At 37.9% G+C, this 22375-nt stretch overlaps 1 protein-coding gene across 1 annotated transcript in view; it reads left to right on the plus strand.

Moving 5' to 3' along the window:
• The window catches only part of TYR (tyrosinase), an 89494-nt gene that overhangs the window by 29911 nt on the left and 37208 nt on the right, over window positions 1-22375 (plus strand). Inside the window, exon 3 of the mRNA XM_047753112.1 lies at window positions 7733-7880. Within this exon, the coding sequence (XP_047609068.1) occupies window positions 7733-7880 (148 nt within the window). The remainder of the gene's footprint in view (window positions 1-7732; window positions 7881-22375) is intronic.

Below are 22375 nucleotides of genomic sequence, written 5' to 3' on the forward strand. Positions count from 1 at the left end.
ACAGGATTAGAATGAACTATATCATTTTCAGTTTCCAGCACAAAATGAAAACATCTTGTTCAAAAATTAATGGACTTCCCTGGTGGCTCCGTGGGTTAAGGATCTGGCAATGTCACTGCTGTGGTGCCATGTCGACCCCTGGCCTTGGCAGGCACAGCCAAAAAAAAAAAATTTAAAAATTTCAAGATAGTAAGAGCAAGCATTAAACCAAGTATGGATAGGTCTGGGTGGGGAACATTCAGTTGCATGCTTATGAAGCTGGCTGTATCTAGGACTTTCAGTGCTAAAATCAGAACAGTCTGGGGCAAACAGGGACTACTTTCCTTCAAAAACAGCGTTAATATTAATATATTATCAAAGTTTTGCACCAATGAAATATACCAACTGCATCAGGGACTATCAATTCAGTCATAAGTAAGAGCAGGGAAGAGAGAGAGCTTGAATAACATTTTGTATATAAAGATCTTTGCTTGTTTCAGTCTCTGCAGTTTAGTGAGCTCAGTGACTCTGCTCTGACTCCCGAGTCTTCCCAAACACACAATCTAATCTTAGAATATAGAAAGCTTTTGTGAAATTTTACCTTGAAACAACTTCCAGATAAATTTTAAATGAAGAATGGACCATTATTCTTAATGTGTAAGATCACTTTATAGCTGTCTTTATAAATTGGAGATAAAGCTAAGAAATGTTGAAAAAAATCACTGGGTGATATAAGTCATGTATATACTTTGGATTACACACAGTGTAATCATTTTCTTTACAAACATACATAATACACACATATACTCACACATTGATGTTACCAAGAGGAGAAATTAGTCTGATGTTTAAAATAATAAACAATTTAAAGTGATAACATGAAATAATTCTGTTGCTCTTTTTTATTGAGTTTATGGCGATGACTGTAATTATGACTGATTCACCATTGTCTTTATAAAACAATGAATATAATTCCATCAGAGTTTCTCTAATGGAAACTGCAGTGTCCATTACCTGGAAGACTTGTTAAGACAAGCGGTGAATCCCAGTGACTTTCTGATTCAGTAGTTCTTCAGTAGGGCTGGTGTATTTGTATTTCTAACGAATTTATAGAAGCTGCTACTGGCTCTGGGAACAATATTTTGAAAACCACAGAATTTGTGGAGCATTTGCGACCTTAACTGTCACCTAAAATTATATGGTCCGAAACAATCATCCACCACTCTCTTTGCTTCGTTGCTCTGTGCTCCATACAGAAGGAAATATGTGAAGGAAACTGTTACTCCAAAAATGTCCTGAGTCAAATTAAAAGTATTTTCTAATAAATGTAAATGCTAATTAATTATATCTATGGCTGTGGAGCTAGTACTTTGAGAAAACTTGAAATTGGAGTGAAAGTTAATGTTACCATTATACCTAGCTAGGGACTTGCTTAGACCCAAGGATCTTTTTTGATCTGCAGTATCATATTTCTGCTGCAAGTAGTTTAAATTAAAAGCTTTTTAAAAGTACTCATCCATTAAATACAAACTCATAAAATCATTGTGTGTAACCTTCTGAGGCTATGCATTTCATAGTTCTAGAATAAAATTGCACATTAGGAGAATGAATTAGAGGGAATATAGCCAGGGGGGTCTAAGTGTCCCTTTACCCTTTACTTCAGTCTTTGGATGCACGAGTGTGCCTTTTTCTATCTTTTTTTAGGTTTCTTGTCTCCAGTTATATCTCTGAAGCTCTATGAAATGTTATAATAGGTTAGAGATGCACTTAAAATTAAATAAAATAAATGTACTCTGTTCTGAAGATTTAACTATGTACTTTTTCACATTTCAAATTCCAACAAGCGTGATAGAGTGCAACATCTGCAGCCCAGCTTCCTAGAAAGGAACATACTGAATTAAATAAGATGGCATATGTGAAAATGCCTACCCAGTGCCTGCTATGTAGTAGTTGCTCAATTTTTTTCAACATCATTTTTAAGGGTATAGTTGGAACAGTTATCGGTATGAAAAATATTTCATGGCAGACGTTCATGATGTGGAACTTTAAAGAAGAAGCACTTTTAGGCTGTCAGAATGTAGGAGGAGAATATTTCAGGTGAAGGAAATAATTTACTCAGAGGTAAAGTTTTTAAAGTGTGAGTTCAAGTTTAGAGGATAGAGAGTGATTTTGCCTAAATCAGTGAATTTCAACCCTGGTTGCATATTAGAATCACCTGGGGTGTTTTTACAATTCCAAATGCCTGACCCCACTATGTACCAATTAAATCTGAATCTCCAGGGGTCAGAGATAGGCATCAATAGTAATAAAATAAAATAATAAAAAAAAAACCAAAAAACCAACAACCAACCAAACACAAAAACTCTCCAGAGTGCTATTGGGGAAAAAACAAAAGAGAAAAAGAGCTGGATTGACAAGTTGAAGTTTCCTGTTGTTATCATCAGCCTGAAACTGTGTTTATTAATTTCCCACAGGAATGTAGCACGCAGACTTGAAGGCATAACACAGAGTAATTTGGGCAACTGTCATTGCCCTTCACAAAGAACTTGGAGCCATTTTGGCATCTGTGACTGCTAACAAGGTCCCTGCTGGCTTATTAGACTTTCCATCCATGGGGAATCCTTGGACAAGAGAGGCAATAACACATTCTGTGCCTTGCTGATATTTAAGGGATGAAAATAGCAAGTCAGTAAATTCATTTCATAGTGCAGGATAAAAGAGAGTTTCAAGGTGTGTCAGCGAGTCAGTATAAATACTACCCTACTCTGGTACAGAAAAGAGTGTGGGATTTGAAATCAGAGCTATATTCAATTCCTTGATGGCCTCTGTTTCTAGCATGGATTTAGGTGTGCTTTTATTTAACTTGTATAAACTTAGGTCTTCTCATCTGTAAAATTAGGACAATGATAATATTCATATTACAAGTAGCCCCAGGATTCAATAAGATCAGGTACATGAATGATATTTGAAAAGTTCGATGTATAAATAATTATTATTTGTGCCTGGAATTTCCTCATTGACTTTCTCTTCCAAAAGGAAATAAATCTCAGCAAGTAGGAGTTTCCGTTGTAGCTCAGTGGCTTAAGAACCCAGCATAGTGTCCATGAGAACTTCCATATGCTCCAGAGGTGGCCATAAAAAAAAAAAAAAGCAAGAGAAGAAAAAAAAAGAAAAATAATTCTCAGCAAGAGAAGCTACTGATGTAATTTCTATTTTTGGGGGGATTTACCAGCCACGCCTCCAAAAAATGAATTGTGTAAAGAAGTAAAATAGCAAATAATTTATTCACATTTTTATATTTGTCACATCCATGACATTTTCTCAATTTTGCCACTTAGCAAGTGGCAGAGTAGAGCTCTTCAAAGGTCCTTTGTAGATTTTATGGAGAGAAATGTTATCTTTCCTACTCCCAGTCTTCATAGGAGGATATTAGTGAAGGATTAAGTATTTTTTTTCAAGCCTGATATTTCTTTTTATTGAAGTATAGTTGCTGTACCATATTATATGTTACAGGTATTCAACACAGTGATTCCTAATTTTTAAAGGTTATATTCCATTTATAGTTATCATAAAATATTGACTACATTCCCCTAATATCTCCTTGTAGGTTATTTTATACCTAATAGTTTGTATTGCTTTTTCCCCCTCCCTCAATATTTCCCCTCCCTCCTTCCCTCTCCCCACTGGTAACCACTAGTTTTTTCTCTATATTTGTGAGTCTGCTTCTTTTTTGTTATATTCAGTAGTTTATTGGACTTTTTAGATTCCACATATAAGTGATATTGTACAGTATTTGTTTTTCTCTGTCTGACTTATTTCACTTAGCATAATGGCCTCCAAGTCCATCCATGTTGCTTCAAATGGCTAAATTTCATTCTTTTATATAGCTGGGTAGTATTCCATTATGTGTGTGTGTTTGTGTATACACACCACATCAAGAAGTATTTTATATTTACTTTTCTTTTAAATGCAGAGATGTGCAATGCTTTGTTTTTGACTAGGAAATACTTCTGAGACATTTGCAGTCTATTTTAAGAGATAATAGACATAGTTCATTTAAAATTGTTAATGTATTCAGATTGTCTGTATTAGCAATCTGGTACTTATTACAAAGAGATTGGGTATTTGTTCAACCTGTACCTTTGAACTGTTTCTGAGCACAGAACACAATATATTCTGACAAACCCCATGTGCTTCTTATTCAGATGTCCTTCATAAGAACATTGGAGACTTCCCTAGGTTCAGCATCTGGCAAGTTAGCAAAAGAAGTTGAGCAAAGGAACACTAGCCTTGCTGAAAACACTCTTAGAACGGCGATGCTAGTTTCTAGGATAAACCAGAAGTATCTAATGTTGACTGAGGCAGGTTTCTGCAGAGAAGTGAAGTTCAAGAGGAAAGAGGTGTATGGGGCTGGGATGGACCCTGGTGGTGGAAATTTGTGGCAAAAGAGGCTTTTCTGCAACGGGAATGCCCCATATTCTTGGTTGGCAGTTCTCATGATAGGCACATGTTTATCAAATGCAACAAGTTTATATAAATGATAGCTACCATTCAGGAAGCATTCATTTTGTGCCAGATTCTATATTAGGTGCATCATACCTGCTATGAAAATTAATCCTCACCAGAACACTAGATAATGGGCATTAATTATTCTTTCTCTTACAATGAAGAAACTGAGGCTCATAAAATATAACTTGACAAATGTACTACTTTTGTAATAACACAGAATTTAAACCCAGGTGCCTTAGCTCTGAAGATCTCTTCTCTACAGCAGTATCTTCAAATTGGGATAGACACACTAGTATAATTTCACTGACTTTCTAAAGGGTACAGGGCACAGAGTTTTAAGGAAGCTTATTTCCAGATCTTCCTCCCAACTCTACTTTTCTAAAATGAATCTGAATGAGAAGATTCCTGAAGGTTTGCCTTTACCACCTACCCTTGCACAATCTCCCTTTGACTTTTCAGAAGAAAGCGTACCTCTGACCAGTACTGAATCCATTCTTATCACAGTACATTCCCAGAAGGAACAAAAACTCACAAAGTACCAAACAAGTGGAGAACTCAAAATATTAGTGCCAGTGTCACTGAAGTGAATGAATTTAATGAATAGATAAAAAGGTCTTGAAAGTCAGGTGCTTTGTAAATAGATTCATAATTTATAAGATTGCTTTCATTGAAGAATTCTTGATTGAGTTGTCACTGATGGATCAGACTATTTTGATGCTGAATCAGTTATGTCATTTTTGGCATATATAACTAAAAAAAGAGTTCAAGTAATTAGGTGAAATTCCTATTAAATCCTTTTGTTATCATCTAGTTTTTTTATGAGAATGAAGTCTTTAAGGACTTAATTTATTTTTTAAAATTTAAAATAGAAAATGTGCTAAGCCTTATCCTTTCTATCAGTGAATAATATTCATCCATCAATACATGCAATATTTTTTAATTCATAATCTTTCATAAATGTTCAGAAGTAAACTTTCAATAAAATTTTACTTATATATTTAATGACTTATTTTGTAAAATATTTACTGTTTATGTCATATAATAAGTTGTATATTACCAAAAATGTTAATGATAATAATCCAGAATATTATATTAATGGCCACATTAAATTTTTTAAAGTAATTTTAATTTTTATACCTTTTTTTGTTGCAGAAAGGTTTGAAAGACTGATGAGTTTTTAAGAAATATTTCAAGCATAATTTTATAACATTTACATATAATTCTATGGGAAAATAGTATAAAAACATAAGATGAAGTGAAAAAAGGAAAGCCTATAAATCTTCAGACTATAATAGAGAAGTTTGTTTAGGTACTTTTGATATGGATGATGATGACTATCAAATCATTATGGTGGATACATTTTTATAAAGTGATATTAAATTTTTATTTTAAAATGTATGCTATTTGCAGCATCTATCCCTGAACTTCTGTCTTCTGAAACTGTTTACAATTATGGCTAAAGCAATTCAGAATCTACTTAAAATTATGTGAGAGCATACATAGAGCATGGTTTTAAAACTTTTATTTGGTGTTGCTCAAGGATAAAAGCTTACAGACCATTGCTCTGCTGAACGTTTCCTTCCATGATATGTGATTTATTGCTAATAGGAAAGACAGTAAACCAGTGCATTCAAGAGCTTAAGTTCTGGAATAAAACTTGTGTTCCAACCTTAACTTCTCTTATTTGCTTTTTAATCTTAGACAGGTTACCTAAGCTCTCTAAACTCCTTTATCCAAATCTACATAATGGAGATTATGAGGCTCCCTAATTTGTAGAATCATTCTGATGGTTATATGAAATTAATCATATTAAACTTTTAGAAAAATTCCTGCACATAGTAAGTGCCTTGTATATTCAGTCATAAAAGTTGTCATAGACAAGAGGTTTCAAAGGCAAGAGAAGTGTATTTCCTTGAGCTAAGATGCTGGAGGGAGTCAGGCTTGGTCTCTGAGAATGAGTGCAAAAAGCTCAAAAAGGGAAAAAATCATCAGCTGAGGGGGCAGAAATACTGTGAGCCGCAGTGGTGGGAGGGCTTAAAGCATCAAATGTGAAAATCAAGAGTTACACTTTGAAAATGAAGAGGGTGACAACAAAATAATCCTAATTGTGTGAAATGAAGCTAGATTTCCCCTGCCCAAGACCTAATGCCTTCCCTGTTTCTATCCTACTTTTTCTAAAAAAAAAAAAAAAAAAAAATCATAGTCTTACAGTTTCTGTTTTCTTGATATTTCAGAATTTTGAAATTCAATATGCCTTGGCTGTATTCCCTTTAGTTGGCTTCTACTTACTCTTTAACTCTGTTACTCCTACTTCTTTGGTTCTAAATCTGAGTTCTACTTCTGTTTTATGTTTTCCCTGAATGGATTCTAGCATGATATCATATGCTACCTCTTCCCTGGGAGTAAGTAGGAAAGAACACAAAACATCAAGAGCTCAGGTGTTGAAGTCTAATTGATATGGGCTAAAATCCCAACTCTACCACTACCTGTGTAGGATTGGGAAACTCAGAACTTATCTGAGCCTCAGTATTTTCTTCTTTCCAAAGGGGATAATTTCTAATCAAGAAACTTACTAACAAAGGCTGTAGGACTTATGTTGTAAAAAGCAATAGCTCGATTAACATTCAGAGTAGTAACTCATTATAATTATTATTCCTAATGCAATGAATGGAGTCATTTAATGGAGTCCTGCTTATGAAATACATATTTTGCAAAATCACACATATTACCTGATAACCTCCAGACTGTTGCAAATGAGTTGTAGTGTTGAAGGTCACAAATTTTATGCTTTCTCTGGAGCCAGGAAAATATTAAAAGTAACCACCAGAAATGGAACGCAAAGGGACACATAAAGACTGGAAATCTTTGTTTCCAAGTGATGTTACAGAGTGAAGCCAGAGTGACTGTGCTGATTATTGTAAAAAGGTCTTATTACTTTTAAGGATCTAAAGGAGGAATAATAGGCAGAAGCAACAGAATGGAACACAGGTTAGCTCAGCCTATTCCATCTTGTTAATCAATCTATTTTGATCAGATTAACACCATTCAACTCTATAAAGATTTATTAACTACCTACTGGGCATCTAGAATGTAAAGAATCCCAATACAGAGTGAATGTTATCATTGATTTCATTATTTTGAGTAAGGCTTTCAATTGTAGTTGTAAACCAAATGAGAAGATCACTTAGATTTTCAATCATTAAGACAAACTAATTTTTTTTTTCAATTTTCTTTTTGCCAACAGGATTTGCTAGTCCACTGACTGGGATAGCAGATGCCTCTCAAAGCAGTATGCACAATGCCCTGCACATCTACATGAATGGAACCATGTCCCAGGTACAGGGCTCTGCCAACGATCCCATTTTCCTTCTTCATCATGCATTTGTTGACAGGTTGGTTGACACTTCTTCATAAATTATGTGGTTATTGGTTTTACATGTAGTGACTGTCAAGAAGATATATGAAAAGCCAACAGGGACATAAAAAAGGGGTCAACATCACTAGTCATAATGAAAATGCAAATTCAAACCAAAAATGAGATACTCCCTCATGCCTGTTAGAAAGGCCGTCATCACAAAGACCAGAGATAAATGCTGGCCTGGATGTGGAGAGAAGGGAGTCCTTGTACACCACCAGGGAGATTGGAAACTGGTGTGACCACTGTGGAAAACAATTTGGAGGATTCTCAAAAGATGAAAAGGAAAACTGCCATATGATCCAGGAATTCCAATTCTGGGAATGTATTCAAAGAAAACAAAACACTAACTTGAAATGGACGCCCCCCCCCCACACACACACACAAGTTCATAGCAGCATTATTTTAATGAGCAAGACAGGGAAACAACGTAAGTGTCTGTCAGTGGGTGAATGGATGAAGTTGTCACCATCTCCACCTCAGTCACTATGTTCCCAGGAAATGAGTATAATATCAAATAAGTAAGTGAGCATTAGCTTGGAAGATTATTAGGCAGATTTTTATTGCCTTCCTAGCAATTCTAAGAGTTAAGGAATATCCATGTCAAATCAATTTTTAAGTATATAAGCATCAAAATTATGATAGCATATAACATCAAAACCATAAAACCTATACATAAAGGAGGGAAGAAGAGTGTTTGGAAAAAAACATCTTAGAGAAGATAGATTATACTGTTTTTACTGCGCCATTTTTATAGCATGTGGTCCTTGTGAATTTTTGGCATTTTTTAAAAATCTTTAGTGCCATCCCATGAACTTTAAAGAAACCTAGATTTCCTAGATACTTTGATGTCCCAGGCAAGGAATATGCAAACTGTGGCTTATAGGCCAAATCTCCTACCTTACTTGGAACTTAAGGTTCTATTGGAACAGAGCCACAATCATTCATTTACATAGAGTCTATGGCTGCTTTCATGCTACAGTGGCAATGCTGAACCAAGACCATATGGCCCACAAAATAGAAAATATTTCGTTTCTGGCCCTTTACAGAAAAAGCTTCCTAACCCATACCAAACCACAGAATTTCATATTTATATGCCAGGTAAGAAAAAAAAGTTGATCTTTAGCTAGCCCTCCTGTAGAAAAATGCTATAATTTAATCCAATGTCTGGAGGCATTTTTTCTTAACAGAGATAAAGCTATTATGAAGATCTACAGCTTTTAGAATCCACTCTTTCCACCTTTGAAAATTAAAAATTTCTCTTTTCTCAGAAGTCTCTGTTAATCCTGTCTTACTATTAGATATCTGTATAATGACTAGAGTAAATCAAAAATAATAAGCAAATGTCCAGTAGTTTCTCATTCAGCCCACATAGCCAAGCTGATGAAGATTCTGGGGATGGAGAGGGAGGAAGAAGCATCATTGTAAAGAAGGAGAGAGATCTGTGGATTGCCACAAAATACAGAGGCATCTGAGCCTTTCTTTCAGGTCTCTTCTTACACAGACTCATTTCTCCAATTTACTGATGTTCAATTATCCTTAAACTCACTCAATAAGTATGCAAATGTACTTATTGAGCACTTCCTGTGTGCTGAGTACATTACCGTGAATATTCATTACTGCAGCTATGCCTTCCTTTTACCAGTCTCCAAATCTGGAACATATTTTCCTTAAATTATCTAATTTGTATTAGACTCTTCAAGACTCATTTTCATTTTTAGCTCCTCCATAAAGAATGGCTAGACCCTGCCCCATCCAAAACTCTCTCTCCCCTCCCAGGGTGTGCTGGGGCCAGCCCAGAGTGGCTAGCAAGATCAAATTACATACCTATTTTCCCAGCTTTACATTCAATGACCTCAAGTTGTAGCTTGAAACCAGCATCGGTGGGAGTGTTTACACCAGGAAACTGGCAAATGCTGCAAAGTGAGGCCTTTACTCTCAGAGAGCTGGCTGTTAAAATAATGGCCAGCGCACTGCTGCTCCCATCTATTAACTCACAGCACATTCTCTACTTCTTATTTTGGACACATTATTTATATAGTTCTTATTGATTATGTTACTCACTTCTGCTTTGTCTCCACCACTAATCCGTGAGCTGCTTCCTGGCAGGGCCCATGCCTTGAATTATATTTGTTTTTCTCACAGTGATTTGTCTAGCGTGTAATTAGTAGATGTATAATAAACTTCTATCGAATAAATAAATGATTGAAAAAAACCTTAACAAGTTACATTTATCACAGCTACAAAGGAAACTACTGAGAATCCATTTAACTAAAACATTTTTGCAAGTCATAAAATACAAATCATTCAATGTTATAAACATGTTTTAAGAGATAGCATCTTTATATTAGACCTTGTTCTAGGCACTGATTAAACAGAATAATGAGATAAGATCACTGGCTTGAAAAAGCTTAGTCAAGTGAGAAATACGAACAACTAAACAACAATAGTACATTATAATTCAGGCACAATCATAGAAGACATTCTTGGAAAGCTACATAAAAAGGATGATATATGAACGGAGCCCTGAAGAGCAGCAGGCCTACAAGACAAGAATGGATATTCAAGGATCAGGAGCATAACTCTTACCTCATTGAAACCAAGCACAAACCGAAAATATGAACTGAAGAAGAAAATGGAAGAAGTTTAGCTTCCAAAACAGGAAAATAAGCCTCAAGGCTCCTTTGCAGAGAAAGTGATAAGATTACAGTGGCCAGTTAGTAAGCCAACAAAATATACCATTGTTGGGTAAATAAAGACATAACCTAATTTAGTTCTCTACCACTTTTAAGTTAAAAAAGAGAAAAATGACAGAATGGATCTAGTACAAAAATTTTGAATGATAATATGTATTTAGTTTTGCTATGTGCTAGGCGCTGTTATAAGCTCTTTACAAGTTATATTTCATTTAATTTGGAGCAACAAAACATATTCCTATTTTAGATTAAAAAAGAGACATGGCAAAGTTCAGTAATTGTCTCCAGATTATAGAGCTAGTAAAAGGCAGAACTGAGAGTTAAACATTGCAGTCTTAATATAGAGCCATGTTCTTAACTGCTATGGAGAATTTCTTAGAAAGTCCAAATTTGAGTTTTCCTTCTGACTGCTCTTATTTCATTCATCAAACATATTTTCTTACTACATTCTAGATACCATGTCAGGTACCATGCCTTTTTATTTATTGATATGAATAAAGAGGCCTGACCTCTAGAGGCTTACAGTCCTTCAAAAAAGACAGAAAAGGAACAAAACAACAACGAACAAGAAAACATAGCAATGTGTTACAGTCTGTATAAGAAGTATATGAATTCAGAGAAGGAAGAACTTAACCTCTGTCCTGAAAATTACATGCTTTCTAGAGAAAGCTAAGCTCATGGGACTCCCGGTGGCCTAGTGGTTAAGGTCACTGCTGTGGGACAGGTTCATTCACTGGCCTGGGAACATCTGCATTCCTTAGGTGCAGTCCAAAAAAGAAAAGTCAGATTGGAAAGGCTCCACAAAGTCAGCACTATTTTCATTATAATATTAAGATGTTGTTAACATGCAATGTTATTAACATCGATATTAATAAAAATAGGCTCTGTTTATCTTTAAATGAATCAATACATTTTTAAAAGAATTGCATTGTATGGATTCACCAATAATTATAATCACATAATCACTTATTGACAGGCATTTTGATTGTTTCTTTTTACTCTATTTTTGGTTAAACAATGTTTATATATATAAGTGTGTGTATGTGTGTGTGTGTGTATATAAAACTGTGAACATTGGTGAGTACAGTTAAAGGACAAGTTTTTCACATTGGAATTGAAAGATGAGAGGTTAAATACATTTAAAATTTCCAAACTGCCTTTCAGACATGACTGTGCTAGTAGCTACGTTTCCACACCTAGAGGATGAGAATGAGCGTGTGTCAGCCACCCTACACCTTTGTTTGCATGAGATATCATCCAACTTATTCATCTTGTTTTACTCTGAAAAGTAGGAAAATATTCATTTGTCTTTTTCTGTTTCCCGTGAATGTTATAAATTAATTGTATTTTTTTCTAAAATATCTGTCTACAATCTTGCTATTTTTATTAGATTTATTTGTCTTTTTTATTATTGAATTGTACAGGCTCTTCATAATTTTTTAGTTAGCTTTTTTGCCATAAACATTACACATATTTTCTGCAGTTGTTAATCATCATTTAAATATTAATGGTATGTTTCTTGGTATTCAGATATTAACATATGATCTTTGTATATAATCATTTATATTCAATCTTCTGTTCACAGACAGCTTCAGAGTCTTTAACTCTTTGTTCCTCAGTATTCTTTTCTGCAAAAAGAGTGAATTGATCTAAAGTTCCATAGTTCTTTCTGGACTTTACACTCCTTTGGATAATGTGTTTTTGAAGAAATGACAGTAGAATGCATTAGTACAATTACAGGGTTTTAGCGGGCTTCTTAGTGACAGCTTAATCATGCTTTTAGTTATGATTAATAGGTAACTGACAAATAGATAAGTCCAATTCATGGTATAAATTATTTTCCTCTGCTATTCAGATTAAGGTCTGACAGGGGCTTTAAGCTATTCTCAGATTTGTAAAAAACTTTCTGACAAGGAGAGAGGATTGAAGAATAATCATCCTAAAAGAAAGGATAGACTGGAATGCTGTTTATTCTTTTTCTCTAAGAAGATCAGATTTGGGGCATGCTAAAGACAGACACTTGAAATTTTTAAACCAACCTAACACTACAACATCCATCAAGCAAAGCTAATGCTTTGGCAGTGGAATTAGGAGCTTTTTACTTTTAGATTCCTTAGGAAGGAAGATGAGTGTTGGCATAGTGCACTCTGGATAAATGTCAGAGCAACAGAAAGAGGGCTTTAGAAGTATTTCCTCTTCCTTGATACCTCATTGCTCAAGGAGGACTCACGTGGACAACAGCAAGCACCCTTCTGCATGCATACATTCATTCAGCTGTTGATCCAACAAACGCTAAGTCCCCTCTTTGCACTGTGTGCTGTGTAAGGCCATGGGGATGCAGCAGTCACTATTACTACTCCTTTTCACCTAATGCCTCCTGGTCCAAATATGTAAAAGACTAAGTAACATAAAACAAAATGTAACTTCTGCCGTGCTTTAATAGGCCAGAGAATGTGGCAGTGAAGAAAAGAGCATCAAACAAACAGGGACCACGGGCAGCAGTGGTTGAGGGGGGATCCTCTTTGACCCCTGGATCTCTACCACCTACCATCCGGCCGGGCACAGACTGGATGTCAATGAATAGTTGTTAGATTCCAGTGTTTGGAATTCTTTTATGACTGATGGCTTTATGAAGAATGAGTAGGATTTGGACTCATGCAGTTTGGTAGTAAAAACATTCAATTCATGAGGAACAAAATAAGGAAGGCACAGAAATGTGAGGTTAAGAGATACTCCAGGAAATAGGTAATAGTTAAAATGCTACTAAAATATCAAAACCACAGCATATGTTTGAGTGTTAACTGTGCACCAAATGCTAAGGGCATCAATGGGTTGACTCGTTTGATAGTTACAGCAATTAAATTCAATGCCACTATCATCCCCATCTTAGGGACAAATGGTCTAAAGTACAGAGATTAGTAACCTGACAGGATAGGAACCAGTGTTCTTAACCTGTACTTACGCTGCTTCATAAAGGATTTAGAGAGAGATTTAACAGAAGACATGAATGTGTGTGTGAGTGTGAGTGTGTGTGTGTGTGTGAGGGAGACTATACCATACCCCAACCCAAGAGCAAGAGCTGACAGGTTAGGTGGTTCTCTAGTTTATTTGTTTGTTTGTTTTGGCCATACCTGAAGCATGTGGAAATTACCTGGCCAGGGATCAAACCTGTGCCACAGCAGTGATCCAAGCTGCTGCAGTGACAATGCTGGATCCTTAACCCACTGTGCCAGAAGAGAACTCCTATAGGTAGTTATTTTGAACACTAGACAAGCAGCATGGTTCCTGCCACAGAAGGCCAGTTGATCAAGGAGAACAAGCTGGTGAAAAATTTAACAAGTTCAAACTAAGCAGGGGGCAAGGGGCATACAGGGGCAAGTGGGGGCCAGGCAGTCTGGGGTGGGGATATGAAGGGGAACAAAGACGGGGCAAAAGTATGGAGTAAGATTTGCCGTTTAGAGTGCCTAGAAGCTTAAACAAGATGTTTTAACTGATTTTTTAATTTTTTTATTGAAATAGAGTTAATTTACAATGTTTTGTTAGTTCTAAGTATGCGACAAAGTGATTCGCTTAATCTGTCTATCTAAATCTATATGTATATATTTTTTAGATTATTTTCCACTATAGGTTACTACAAGATACTGGGTGTAGTTACTGTGCTATACAGCAGGCCCTTTTTGGTTTTTTTGGCTTTTTTTTTTTCTTTTATCTTTTTAGGGCCATACCCACTCTATATGGAGGTTACCAGGCTAGGGGTCAAATCAGAGTTGTAGCTACCGGCCTACACCACAGCCACAGCAACATGGGATCTGAGACAAATCTGTGACCTACACCACAGCTTACAGCAACGCCAGATCCTTAACCCACTGAGCAAGGCCAGGAATCGAACCTGCATCCTCATGGATACTAGTCGGGTTTGTTAACTACTGAGCCACGATGGGAACTCCTCACTATCTATTTTATATATAATAGTGTGTATGTTTTAATCCCAAACTCCTAATTTACACCCCCCTTTCCCCTTTGGTGACCATAAGTTTGTTTTATATGTCTGTGAGTCTATTTCTGTTTTGTAAATAAGTTCATTTTATCATTTTTTTAGATTCTCCATGTAAGTGATATCATATTTGTCTTTGTCCAACTTACTTCCCTTGGTATAATCATCTCTAGGTCCATCCATGTTGCTGCAAACAGTGTTCGTTATTTCATTCTCTTGTATGGTTTAGTAGTATCCCATTGCACATACAGCACAACTTTATTCCTCTTAAACCCTTCTCTGGTGTGGGCAGGGCTCACTGTGGGGAGTAGGTACTGACTCAGGAACTAAGCAAGGCAGAGGTGGAGAAGGCAGAAGGAACACCCAGCTTCTAGCAGCCCACATCTAGTTTCTAGACTCTTAAATGTGGATAAGAAGTCCTCTTGTGGAAGAACCATGAGATCTGGGGTTAGAAGGCCTATGAGCACGTCCTGGCTCTGCTTTGTGATAACTTGTGTGACTCCAGGAAAGTTCCTGACCCTCTCCCAGCCTCAACCTCATCACTGGAAAAATGGTGGTAATATCACTACTTTTCTCATAGGAATGGGAGTTTATGGTTTATAACACATTATCAGATGACCAGTTCTTTTAAGGAGAGCAGAGTATCAGGGACTTTTAGAAAGCCTCATAATCCTTTTGTTCTGTACTCACTCTTTTGCAAGCACTCTACAGGATCCACAGCATTTCCTTGGTTCTCCTATAGCCTGTGTCTTGGGTGCAGGGGAATCCTGGTTAGGTACCAACCTGAGGCAAAACATTCCAGGGACGGCAGGCCTGCCTCGCTCTGCAGCTATGGATTAATTACACTCTTTGGAGTGACTTCTTGGCTGTAATTGCTGCTGGGGCTTCCTTTCCCTTCTATTCCCCAAGCCTCCCCTGGGCCATCCTGCTAAGAAGGCTGCCCCGACCCACATGCCTGCAGACCAAATGCCTTGCCAACTTGGCAGCCCAGAAATAGTCCAGGCAGAAGGCAGGTCTCTGGAGCTTCAGGAATGAACAGCAGATTGCCTGCCTGCTGGTGATTGCAAGGCTGAAGCTTGCTCAGAAAGACAGAAAGCCCAGGGTTAAGAAAGGAGGTAAACTCAGAAACCAGAGAAATTCCTGCTCTAGGAATTGGATGGAATGGTAGAGGAGGCCCTCTCTATTTCTTGTTTGTTTTTCATATTTAAAGCTGGATTCTGACCAGCTTTAAAAATACTCCCTAGATTTAATTCCCTAGAACAAGTAGCAGTTACACCATTATAATCATACATATTCACACTTTCACAGCTCATTTTGTTGTTGTTATCACTGGATTTAGCTCTTGATACCAGTCTGCTTTGGCTAAATATATCTGTAGGTTTGTCTGTCTCTCTGACTCAGTCTTGAGCTCCTTTAAGTCCTGGTCTATGCATTGATCAATTGATCATCTGTAGCATCTAAACAAGGATGAAAGCACCTGACAAAGACCTTAGCACATAAAAGAGACATGCATTAAATACTTACTAAAGGGTGATGCCCTTGATTAGATGACAAAGAGGTCATGTATTATAACTAATAATCTAAAGAATGGTCCTCCTACAATGTGGGGAATCTCCCAACTTTCTACTGGGTTAGTATGTCTTAGTACTAGGGAAATTAAATGTTTAAGGTAAAATTTTTTTTTTTTTTTTTGTATTTTAGGGCCTCACTTGTGGCATATGGAGGTTCCCAGGCAAGGGGTCGAATCGGAGCTACAGCTGCCGACCTACACCACAGCCACAGCAACACTGGATCCAAGCTGCATCTGCAACCTACACCACAGCTCATGGCAACATCAGATCCTTAACCCACTGAGCAAAGCCAGGAATCAAACCCACATCATCATGGATACGAGCCAGATTCGTTACCACTGAGCCGCAATAGGAACTCTTTAATTTTTTTTAAAAAAAGCTAGAGGATATTAAAGAACTTTTGTACACTATTGAGAATGACAATGGACAGAGGAAGAGACATGGTAGTGACGGAAATTTTGCCAGAGGTTCTTGAGATTTGAGGTCCAAAGCCCTTCGGAGAGATGGGCCTTCCTTTATACCTGGGTGGAGAAAAAGGATAGAGTGTAGATGCATGTGTGTTTGCAAATGTAGTTTTGAAAAAATTAAGGTATTCTGATCTGATTATTTCTATTTTTCTTGCTGAAATATGAGCAGTGACTCTTAGGGGGGTAGGGCCTGACTGGAAGGATAATAGAAAACAGTCTATGGAAGTTTTGAGAAAAAACATTAGCTAATAAATCACCTTTTATTTATGTCATGAAATATAGCGCTAGTCTGCTGAGTTAAAGAAACCTTCTGGTTAGACTATAGTAAATAAATATATCATGAATTTCATTACTATTTAGTACTATGCAAGGCATTTTCAATATATTACCTTTTTTAATCTTTAAAATAAGTATTTATTACCCCCTTTTTTAGAAGTTTGAAGATGGAAGCTCAGAAAGATGAAATGTGTACCCAGAGTTAGTTTCAGAGCTCATTAAGTGACTGAAATAGGACTTTAACTCACTAGTCTTACTTGAAGTCCCTGTCTTCCAATTCTATCATTATACCGGATATGAGATCACTGGTAGTCACTTCCTAGGGTGTGGGGTGGTATATTACTTTGCTAAGGCTGCTGTAACATAATACCCAGGACCATACATGATACAACAGAAATTTATTTTACCATGATTCTGGAGGCTAGAAGTTTGAGATTATGATATCTGCAGGATATGTTTCTCTCTCTCTTTAGCTTGTATATGGCTGTCTTCTCCCACTATTTTCACGTGGTCTTCCCTCAGTACATGGTTGTGTCCTAATTTCCTCTAAGGACACCAGTCAGATTGGATAAAAGACCACTCTAATGACCTCTTTTTAACTGAATTAACTTCTTCAAAGACTCTATCTCCAAATACTTACATTCTAAGGCCCTGTGGATTAGAAGCTTGACATGTGAATTTGGGGTGGGGGACAGCATGTTTCAGCTTGTAACAGGTGATAAGGATGGACGTCAAACAGTAGTAGAATGAAGACAGTCTAGAAATTGAAAATGTCAAATTAGACCAGAGTTTTAAAAATGTGGCAACAGGAGTTCCCGTCATGGGTCAGTAGTTAATGAATCTGACTAGGAACCATGAGGTTGCAGGTTCGATCCATGGCCTTGCTTAGTGGGTTAAGGATCCGGCATTGATGTGAGCTGTGGTGTAGGTCACAGACGCGGCTCAGATCTGGCGTTGCTGTGGCTCTGGTGTGGGCTGACAGCTACAGCTCCGATTGGACCCCTAGCCTGGGAACCTCCATATGCCGTGGGTGCGGCCCTAGAAAAGACAGACAAAACAAACAAACAAAAATAAAACAAAAACAAGTAGCTCTTTGTCCTTATAGAGAAGAAAGAAAAGAGTAGAAGGAAAGGAAGGTGTGTCTGTTCTAATAAAAAGAAATTTAAAAATAAATAAAAAATAAAAGTGTGACGACAAACTGAAATAGATAGGAGAGCAAATTGTTGGAGGGGAAGAAGAAAAAAGGTTTTCTGGAAATTTTTTTTAACAATCAGAGATGCATGACTGAATTTATAATTTAAGGGAAAACTGCTAAGAAACAGAAAAAAACACTAAAAGCAAAGCACATTGAAATTCTTCAAAAAGTAAACTAAGAACAAAAATATATGGTTTCAATTCTAGAAGATCATTATCTGGAGGAAAGTAGCCCATATGTCCCCCAAAGGAATAACTAATCAAAGAAGGACAACTGATGTATAAAATATCCATTGGCAATGCTATATCCAGAACCTCATTTATCAAATTATTCATAAAATGTCTTGTTCTCATGACTTTGTTTTATTAAAGTAATTTAGATGATATGAGGGTTTCTGGAAACATCAAAACAAAATTTCTGCGTGTAGGATTGGCAAAGCAGAGAACAGAGTAGACCGAGAAAGTACAATACAAATGTTATTTCCATCCTGGAATCAACAAGGCCCAAGACAACTACTGTCAAGAACAAAATGTCACAATAATCTAGAAATAACAGTGAGGATGCGGATCTGTTGGAGTCTCAGGAAAGACAAATTACCAGATTCACGAAGCCGAAATGGCAGTGATGAAAAAGGGTTTTCTGTAGCTGTGTCCTTGTACAAAGCAATCCATAGGGAGAAAGATAACTATTTCCCCCAAACAAAAGCGGTTTTCAAGAAAAGTCCTTTTCCTTGAACAAAGAAACAGCAGGGCCCTTTTAATTTCGGGGTGGGGGGGAAGCAGAATAAGCTTCCAGATTCGTAATGCGGGGTTTTGCCTACTATCAGTACAGCATGGAGTTTGATGGCAGAGTTCTTTTCCCTCTCCCAGGGGCAGCTCATTTTTGTCTGGTGTCAAGGCAGGGATGGGAGTGGAGGAGCAAATGCTTCCCCTTGTTCGAGGACGTCATCAAGAAGATGTGACCACTGATTTGACCTTTGAGCTGGACCCAGGCACTCAGGCTCCTCACCCCTTCCTCGTCCTTGGCATGTGCAGTCTGCCCACCATTCGTTCCCACAGTGGGAGTTGCCCCAAGGATCTAACCTGGGGAGCTAGAGCGTGAGATGCTCTTGAGATCAGCAGGAGGGCTTATGGGACTGAACCCAGCTAAAGCATCTACACAAACTTTCAGGATTCTGGTGAGCCAGGCATAGAGATCTGTGCCTCTTGCAGCCTCCTAAGACACGCTCCCTTATAAATTCCCGAGCTTATTAAAACCCCACCTACCAGTCAGAGGTGGTCTGCCTTTTTCTTCTGTCTCTCACTGCCCTCTGTTAAGGGAGCTGGGAATTTCCGGAGGTGGTTTGCAGACCGACCGACACCTCCCATTTCCCAGTGGTTGATATCTTTTCTTCATATAAAAGAAAGATCTGTCGAAATTCCTGTCTTAGTTCAGCAGTAACGGACCCAGCTAGTATCCATGAGGATGCAGGTTCAATCCCTGGCTTCACTCAGTGGGTTAAGGATCCAGTGTTGTGTAGGTCACAGACATGGCTCAGATCCCTGTCGCTGTGGCATAGGCTGGCAGCTGCAACTTGGATTCGGCCTCTAGCCTGGGAACCTATGCATGCCGCGGCTGCAGCCCTAAAAAGACAAAACAAAAAACAAAAAATGGGCAAGAAAGATCTGTGGTCTGAGCAGGTTTTCTGCCCTTCCTTCACCAGCGGCCAGTTAACATCCTGTGCTTAGCAGCACAAATGGGGCCTCTCCAGGGACCCCCTCCTTCACCCTCAGGCTGAGCCAGGTCTCTCAGTCTTTGCGTGGGTGTCCAGTGGAGGCCTGGGGAAAGGAGCTGAGAAGTGGTCATGTGTTCGTCTGTGTCTTAGATTCTCAGGAATCCTGAGCTCTTCAGAGCCCACATGTAGTTTAATCAATTTGTTATAATTTTATCAATTCGTTAAAATTCCAGCTGTTTCCCTCTTACTGAGTTTTACAGCTTTCCCCCTTCCCTCTCATAATCTGCCAAAGCTGAGACAGTTCACATATCTTGTCTCTCCTCAACATGTTTCGTCACCAGTTGAAATCATTTTGCGTGGTTTCAGGGTGACTCTAGCTCTTCGATGAGGCAAAAATATGTTTTTCTTTAATTACGCCTTTTTCTTATTGTTAAGTTGGGGATGACATTCTTTTGCAACACTTTTACCTCTTATGCAGAAACAGAACTGATGGCTGACAAGTATTCATTTTCTCCTCTCAGTCACCAAGTGAAGGCAATAGTGTCAGTGCTAAGTGTCAAGACAGACATAATCCACCAAAAACCTTGGGGCAAAGACTAGGGAGTGAGGCATGGATCCTAAGAGAGCAGCAAATCATGGCTAAGACATACAAATGTGTTCAGATGTTGAGACAGACGTGATGTCAGAGGAACTGCTGAATCGGAGTGGTATAAGGCTAAAAATCAAAATTCCTGGGAAAGTATCAGAGTTCAGAAATAAAGAAATTTTTAAAAAAGCTCCAGCGCTGCTGTGCTCCCATTTTCCATCCAGAATAATTCTTTGAGTACACTGTTATCACTGTGGGATCGAAGTGGGAGAGCTGAGCTTCCCTCCTCCGTCAGTCTTGTGGGCACATGTAAAGTCAGAACAAAGGTGAAAAATGGAAATACCACTAAGTATTCTGATCGTAGGCATCATGCAATTGCCACATATGGCTCAAACTTTCTATTCAGAGGCTGTTCTATCATCAGAGGCCAGTAGAGTAAGAAAGCTAGTGATCTAGGTCTGCAAATTTGGCTATTGAGCACACAGCATTTTACTAGTGCAACTCAGGAATGTCATTTTTCATGTGAATTTGAAAATGGATGTGTGCAGAGTTCCCATTGCAGCTCAGTGAGTTAAGAACCTGACATAGTATTCATGAGGATTTGGGTTTGATCCCTGGCCTCACTCAGTGGGTTAAGGATCCCTTGTTGTCACAAGCTGCAGTGTAGGTCGCAGATGTGGCTCAGATCCAGTGTTGCTGTGGCTATGCTGTAGGTCACAGCTGTAGCTCTGACCCCTGGCCTGGGAACTTCCATGTACTACATGCGTAGCGGGGGAAAAAAAAAAAGAAAGAAAGAAAGAAAAGAAAAAGAAACAAAGAAAAAAATGAATGTGTGCTTCTATTGTAGAAAAACTTATATTTGGAACAATTTGAGTATGTGCATGTATATGTTTTCATCTGTAAAGAGTGTGAAATCTAAATACATCTCAAGTATTTCTGGTACTTTCCTCTGTCTTACATCTTCAAAGTATACTCTAAAATTACTTACTAGTTTTTTTTTTAAATTTTATGTCAGAAAAACAACCCATGATTTTTCTTCTCTTTTCTCATTTATTTATTTATTTATTTATTTTGGCTGCACTCACTACACACAGAGGTTGCTGGGCCAGAGAGCAAACCTGAGCCACAGCAGTGACAACACCGGATCCCTAACAGGGCACCAGGAAAATCCTAGAACTTTATTTTCTGTAGTTTACTATTGAAAATTATAGAGGTGTGTGTGTGTGTCTGTGTTTCATATCAGCCATAAGGATTTCGTGAGAGAAAACAGAAACTGTATCAGTTATCTTAATATAAATAATGTAATGCAAATAATAGGTTAAACAGATAAAAGAGTTTAAAAGTGAAAAAAGAAACTGAAAGATACAGGTATAAGAACTGGAGGAAGCAGTACCCCCTCTAGGGCTGGGAAGAATAAGAAATTGCTAGTGATATCATAACCCAGTTGCATTTGGAGGGTATTCACAGAAGTGGACTCCGACTTTTGGTAGGGGTGGGGGTGGGTATTGTTTAACTAGTATAGGTACTTCTGGTACTTTGATATTAGAAAAGGGGGCTCATGGAGCAGGAACTCAAACCTCTACATAGGGGGCTCTCATCAACTGGTCCTGATATTTCAGATGTTCAGCAGGATTTTACAGAACTAGATACAGGCTTCCGTGGGGGGAATGTAGCCCACTTTTGTTGAAACTTCTTAGAGGGAAAGACAGTGATGATTCTGGGAGTGTGATAAAAATGCTGGAGGCTACAAGCTGTCTGGGAGCAGCTGGGAGCTAGGAGAGTATGGGCTGCAGGCATACACTGAAGTGCAACCCGTCAAGTTCCTCAGAAGAAGCCATAAAGAATCATGCTGGCTTTCTTACGCATCCAGTGGTGGAAAGTTCAAGGACATCAGCAACAAACCCCCCCCCCCCAAAAAAAAAACCCAAAATGACCCTTGCACGCCAAAGCTCTTAAAGGAGAAATTTTGCCAG

The sequence above is a fragment of the Phacochoerus africanus genome, chromosome 11, assembly GCF_016906955.1.
Source record: "Phacochoerus africanus isolate WHEZ1 chromosome 11, ROS_Pafr_v1, whole genome shotgun sequence".
Classification (NCBI taxonomy): Eukaryota; Metazoa; Chordata; class Mammalia; order Artiodactyla; family Suidae; genus Phacochoerus; species Phacochoerus africanus.